Genomic DNA, 6,485 nt, shown 5'->3' on the forward strand with positions numbered 1-6,485 from the left:
TAAATTTAATACACTTCATCTTCAGCATGTTTAGTGCCACTTTTGTAAGTAACCACGCCCCCGTCCAGGCCACGCCCCCGTCCAGGCCACGCCCCTTCCGCTTTTTTCATCACTCGCCATTGCCATGTATGCATTTGATTTCACAGGAATGTGAAAGTCAAACACCACAGAAAACACACCTGAAGTTGAAATCACATCAATACAAGCTTCTTAATAGTACTGCCTTATCCAGTGTTGTCTTTCTTGGACTTTTTTTTCCACACATAGTCATTATGTGGTGAAAAAAGTATACATAAAAAATGGCTTGTGGTTGAAATAGTGCATCCACTGGCTCAAACATTCGGCACATCCACAGTATTTCAGGACATTGCACAAGGTGTGTCAGAAAAGTTTCAGTCCTGGTGTCACAAAAAATATATTTGCAATCCAACTTACAAGTTTTCCCTTTGAAAGTAATCACCCTATAATTTCGCGCACTTTGCCATCTTTTCCTGCCACAATTAAATGCACCCATTCCTCCGGAAAACACCTCAGCTACATCATCACGGCCATCTTGATGTCACTCACATCTTCATAGCGGGTCTCCTTGATGACCCTGTTGGGCTTGGGAAAGAGGGGAAAACAAAATCACAGAGTCAGATGGGGCCAGTCGGGAAGTTGCTCCAGTACGGCAGTGTGCTTCTTGGCAAGGAACTGCTGGATGCTCAAGGGCATCATAAGCAGTTATCGTGGTGAAGCAGCCACACACTCTTGGCTCTTCTCCTGTACTGAACAGAGCAGACACTGCAAGATTTTTTGGGGGATGTGCTGGCTGATCGTCTGTCCCACATCGAAGGGGAAAACTCGTAGTTTGTGTTCGACATACTCTATATCTTTTTTTTACATCAATCCTGAAACTTGTCTTACATACCTCATACATAATGTCAGTAATAAAAACATCCTGGTTTTTCAGTGATAGTGAATATTTCTGGCGGGTTTTTTTGGGGGGGGGCACTGTTAAAAAAAAAGTATAGATTTTTTTTGCCATGTCGTTAAAGTATAATTCAACAAAAGTTAAGTTAAATTAGGTACAGTATTTATCTAACTATATACAGAAATGCATCTGAATAAGGCACTACCGTTCAAATTCAATTTAAACAATAACTGAACAAAAATACTGAAATGCTTTGGTGCTAAATGTTGAATTTGTTGTTTTTGTTTTGTTTTGCTTTGTTTTGTTTTGTTTTTGGACGTTCTCATAATATCCATCCATCTTATCCGAACCACTTATCTTGACAAGGGTCGCGGGGCATGCTGGAGCCTCTCCCTCGGGCACTTGGCGGGGGACAGCCTGAACTGGCCAACCGCAGGGCACACTTTGGGAAACAGCCATTCACACTCACATTCACTCCTACTGACAAGTTCGAGTGCACAATTCACCTTTCATGCATGTTTTTGGAATGTGGGAGGAACTGGAATACCCGGAGAAATGCAACACTAAGATTCACAACGGTCTGATCTCTCCATAGCCGAGCCAACATCGGGAATGTCCGTTTACCTGTCCTCACTGTGATGAGACCTACGACCTGAAGCAGGAATTCCATAAGCACCTGGTCGTGCACACAGGAGAGAAGTCTTATGTCTGCGAGCACTGCGGAAAAGCATACGGACGTCGCTCGTCGCTGCGAAACCACCGCCTCCTTCACTGCAGCAGATTGATTTACCCACAGCTTCCCAAGGTACGCGTTCAATTTTACGCACTCATTACTATTTTTCCCCCCAATGAAATAATGTTGAACTCTGCGTACTTGTCAGTCAAATGTAGACATCTTCCATTTACCATTTCAAAAGTGACTGTCATGCAGTCTGACTGCTGTGCACCTTCAACGCAAAAGCTTATATGAAGAGGAAAACATATATTTTTGATTCGGGATTTCTCTCTCAGTTACAGTGCACCCTCTGTCCAAAGCTGCTGGCAAACTCTGGTTCTCTGAGGAATCACATGAAACTTCACACAGGAGAGAAATCTCATGTGTGTCAGTACTGTGGAAAAAGTTTCAATCAAAAAGGTAATACTTAAAGCCGGTAATTACTCAAGGACATGTGGATAAAAATAATGTGTACGGTAATAAAATTAATGCCAAACTAAATGATATGATAAGAACCATCGCATTGTTGATACCATGGTGAAGTGCTGTTGAAGGTAGTCGAGGATAGCTTGCCTTAGGAGGCCCTAAATTCATTCATTCATACATTGTCCGAACCGCTTTATCCTCACTAGGGTCGCAGGGAGTGCTGGAGCCTATCTCAGCCATCTCCGGGCAGTAGGCGGGGGACACCCTGAATCGGTTGCCAGCCAATCGCAGGCCCTAAATTTATTCTCTATAATTTTATAAATGCCCTCTTTCACTTTTGCATTTTCCTATCAAATTATGATCTCGAACAATTTCAAGAAGTGAGGAGCTACCTGCATCAAATTGTCACGGTATTGTGTGTTGAGAGGAAAGCTATCTATTATCAAGCCGATGTCACTGTTGTGTAAATACAATGGAATACTTTAAATGAAATGAACTAAAAATGTTAACATTTGTGTATATTCAGCCTCATCAACAAATGTCGTCTGTTACCCATTGTCTGTCTGTGTCTCTCTCAGGGAACCTATCAAGCCATTTGAGGATTCACAATGGGGAGAGGCCATATCCTTGCCCCGATTGTGACCAAAGATTCGCTCAGAAACCTGAACTTAGTCGCCACAGGCTTTCCCACACCGGAGGCATGTTCCTCTGTAGTTACTGTGGGAAATCATTAAGGGACCCACATACCCTCAAGTCGCATGAAAGATTGCATACTGGTGACAGGCCCCATCGTTGCCCTATCTGTAAAAAAGGTGAGCACATAAAGTAGAAGACAGCACAAAAAATAGAGTGAGCTTGATCAATGTTAAGACGTTCAGGGACAATGAAGCCCATGCCAGCCAATTCCCCTCCAACCAACCTTGTTTATCTCACTAAGTCAGCCGCAGAAGTTTGTTGCCACACATCTGATTTGCCAATCAAAATATTTTTACCCCACATTGCCAGATCCATGTTTCCGTAAATTAGCATGTTGGCTGCATAAACATTTATGTTGTCAGCAAAACAAAACAAAACAAAAAAAAACAAATGTATTTTTCACTTGAGAAGGCTTTATTGATATTTTAGACCTTGCATTTACTTGCAAGGCCTCACAAAAATATGTGTGATGACCTTGTAATTATCTAAACATTGACAATAAAATTAAAAGGCATCAATATTATAAAACATCTAGAATGCATACGAACTTGAGAAATGTGACTGCCACGATTAGAACGTGACAGCCCAGAAAGTAACTTCCTCGCATAAGTGCATGACCAAAAGCCGGTGCATGGAGCGCACCTTTGAGCCTCCGGGACTCAGCGGCCATTTCCGTTATGGGTATCATGATAGACTGAGAGAAACCTCAACCAACCTTGAATGTGGAGAAAGAAGAGGCCGTTGCACTCTGCGCTGCCGTGGCCACCCGGAACAAATTACAAATGTAGCCTTGGATTAGGTTTCTGGTGAGGTCCCCATATCTAGTTTGCATTTTGAGCTGGGAAATTTGGGGAAACTCTGCTCCAATCCCACATATATAGAGCTTTTGCTGTTGAAAAACGAAGGAAAGAGACACATTTACAGAAACATAAGCAAGATTTCTTATTTTTTGTGCAATAATCCAGAATATTGCAATCATGACTACAGTATGAGCACCAATGCTTTTTGCTACAATAGCTCCTAAATTGTTAAAACTAAAAGTTAATTTAAGTTGCCGTAAAGAGATAGCATTCTTGTCAATATTATTAAAAGTATTGTCTAATTTAAAAAAAAAAAACAACTTTTCTTCCTGCCTTGTTTTGAATGCTTGGAAACTGGCCTGCCTGCAGTCCAGACCTGTCTCCCATTGAAAATGTGTTCCACATTATGAAGCGTAAAATATGACTACAAAGACACTGGACTGTTGAACAGCTGAAGCTCTACATCATGGAAGAATGGGAAATAATTCCACCTACAACGCTTTAGCAATAGTGTCCTCACTTCACAAACGTTTATTGAATGTAGATAAAAGAAAAGCTGACGTTACATAGTAGTAAACATGATGATTATCCCAGCTTTTTTTTTACACCTTGGCGCCATACAATTCTAGGTAATAATTATTTGCTAAAAACAATGAAGTTCATCAGTTTGACCATTAAATATCTCATCTTTGTGGTGTATCAAATTAACCCTTTGAGGGACAGCGGTTACAACAGTGGACAGCTTCTCATGTTGTCAAGTTACAGGGTGCATGAAAAGGTTAAATATAGGTTGAACATGATTTGCAAATCATTGTATTCTGTTCTCATGTATGTAACGTCCCAACTTAATTGGAGTTGGGTTTGTGTTTACCCGCTAACTTTTTCTTTTGCTTTTTGTTTTGGGGTCGGGCTAGGCTACACTATGGCCACCAAGCTGAGAAGACACATCAAATCTTCTCATGTGACAGAAAAGCCCCACAGCTGCCACTGCGGGGCTTCCTACACTCTGAGACAAAGTCTGCTGAGGCACCAAGCGCAGCACCATTCACGGGAGGAAACACAGGAAGGGATCAAGGAAGGATTGAGACAGAAGGCTAAACCTGCCATGCAAGAGTTGGCAGCAGCAAGCTCTCAACACACAAAGCCAGTCAAAGGAAGACCTAAGAAAGGGGATGACAGAGTACAGAGAAGAGGACGAAGAAAGGGAGAAGAAAGTGTGACAGGCAAAACTTTAAGTAGATCAGAGACCACAGCTGCTACCAGGGCAGATGGAAAAGCTTCAAGTGACACCCAGCACACAGTTGTACTTGTTCACACCGACGATACATTTATACCAAGCTATGGCCCTCTGCTGCTCACCTCAGATGACTTGCACTCAAGAACAGGAGAGGAGCTGGTGGAGGTGGTCATATCAGGAGGTGCAGAGCAGTGCATTGTGGTCCAGGGGCAGCAGGCGGCAGGAGATTTGATGATCATACAAGAGGAGGAGGTCTGCTCTGTGGCCCAGACAGTTGAGATAAACACAGTGTTGCTTTAAATCAATTTTATTGTCTGTTGAACAACCTTCACTGGACAGAAACTACCTTTTGATGTCATAAATTACTGTGTTTGACACCAACTGAGAATGCAATAGTTTTCCTGTCTCCAAACAATACAATATTTGGCCAATTCTGAATATGTGTCACAAGTCCTTTTCTATGGCATATTATTTTATGGTCTGTCTCTGTAGCATACATGTCATTTGTCATGTCACATGGTAGGTGAAAGGAGGATCTGAAAATGGCTGTCAGTGAATGAGTTAGGTAAACTTTAAACTACCGTAAATAAATAAAATTCATGATTCACCTTTAAGTTCTGACTCTGAAATTGTACAAAAAGAATTTGAACTGTCAAACTACTTATTCTAATTCTATGCCCAAGTTTCCCTCTTTTATTAACGCAATTAGTTGATAGCATTAGCTGTGCAGTGCTGTCATACTGGATCCAGTGTTATGAATTCCAATTTAGTTTCTCACTGTTATGATTTGGCTCTCATTCTCTGAGTTACCACCTCCGCTTTACACACACACACACACACACACACACACACACACACACACACACACACACACACACACACACACAATGGTACCTCTACTTACGAATGTCTCAACATACAAAATGTTCGAGTTGCGAAAGGTGAAAATACAGTATGGGCTGCTACTCGCAGCTCCGAGTTTCCTGAATGCAACATGCTTTTCGCTGCTCTGCTATTGGCTATTACCGAGCAACTTCCTAGCATCCCATTGGCTAAGAGGGACCTCTACATATGTGTCTATTTGTGAGGACAGATATTGTGTCTATGCAGCGTCCTCGTCATTCGCCCCTCGGGTCATGAGGAGTGACGATAGCTTCGTGTAAATGTATTAACTTTTTACAGTTTTCACAATTGACTCCAAGAATGTGATGGAGAAAAGAGGAAAAGATAAAAAGAAAATAGTTTTTTTGTCCATACAAACAAAGCAAGAGATAATAGAAACGTATGAAAAAGTGATGTGTTTGGTTGATCTCGCCAAAGAATATGGCCGTAATGTATCAACAATCGCCACATTATCAAAACAAAAGGAAGCCATAAAAGCTATAACTCCTTCTAAAGGCCTCGCAATAATTTCGAAGAGGAGGTCACCAGTGAACGATGAGACGGAGAGGTTGTTACTCGTGTGGATAAAGGAGAAAGAGATGGCTAGTGACACAGTGACCGAGGCCATAATTTGCGAAAAGGCAACAGTCGTTTTTAATGACCTCGTGAAGGACGATGCAGGTGAAGGAACGTTGGCGAAAGAACACCGACAGTTTAAGGCATCATGTGGGTGGTTCGAGAAGTTCAAAAGAAGGGCTGGAATTCACTCTGTTGTTCGGCATGGTGAAGCAAGTAACGCTGACCACAAAGCGGCTG

General features: G+C 41.9%; 1 protein-coding gene across 1 annotated transcript in view; it reads left to right on the forward strand.

Annotated features, from left to right (window-relative positions):
- LOC109514449 (zinc finger protein 408-like) overlaps positions 1-5,165 on the forward strand; it is a 12,472-nt gene extending 7,307 nt beyond the window's left edge. The window contains exons 6-9 of the mRNA XM_019867577.1: positions 1,509-1,718; positions 1,925-2,048; positions 2,633-2,866; positions 4,465-5,165. Coding sequence (XP_019723136.1) covers positions 1,509-1,718; positions 1,925-2,048; positions 2,633-2,866; positions 4,465-5,087 — 1,191 coding nt within the window. The 3' untranslated portion in view covers positions 5,088-5,165. The remainder of the gene's footprint in view (positions 1-1,508; positions 1,719-1,924; positions 2,049-2,632; positions 2,867-4,464) is intronic.
- The last annotated feature ends 1,320 nt before the right edge of the window (positions 5,166-6,485 follow it).

This window comes from Hippocampus comes, unplaced genomic scaffold, assembly GCF_001891065.2.
Source record: "Hippocampus comes isolate QL1 unplaced genomic scaffold, H_comes_QL1_v1.1 scaffold2, whole genome shotgun sequence".
NCBI lineage: Eukaryota > Metazoa > Chordata > Actinopteri > Syngnathiformes > Syngnathidae > Hippocampus > Hippocampus comes.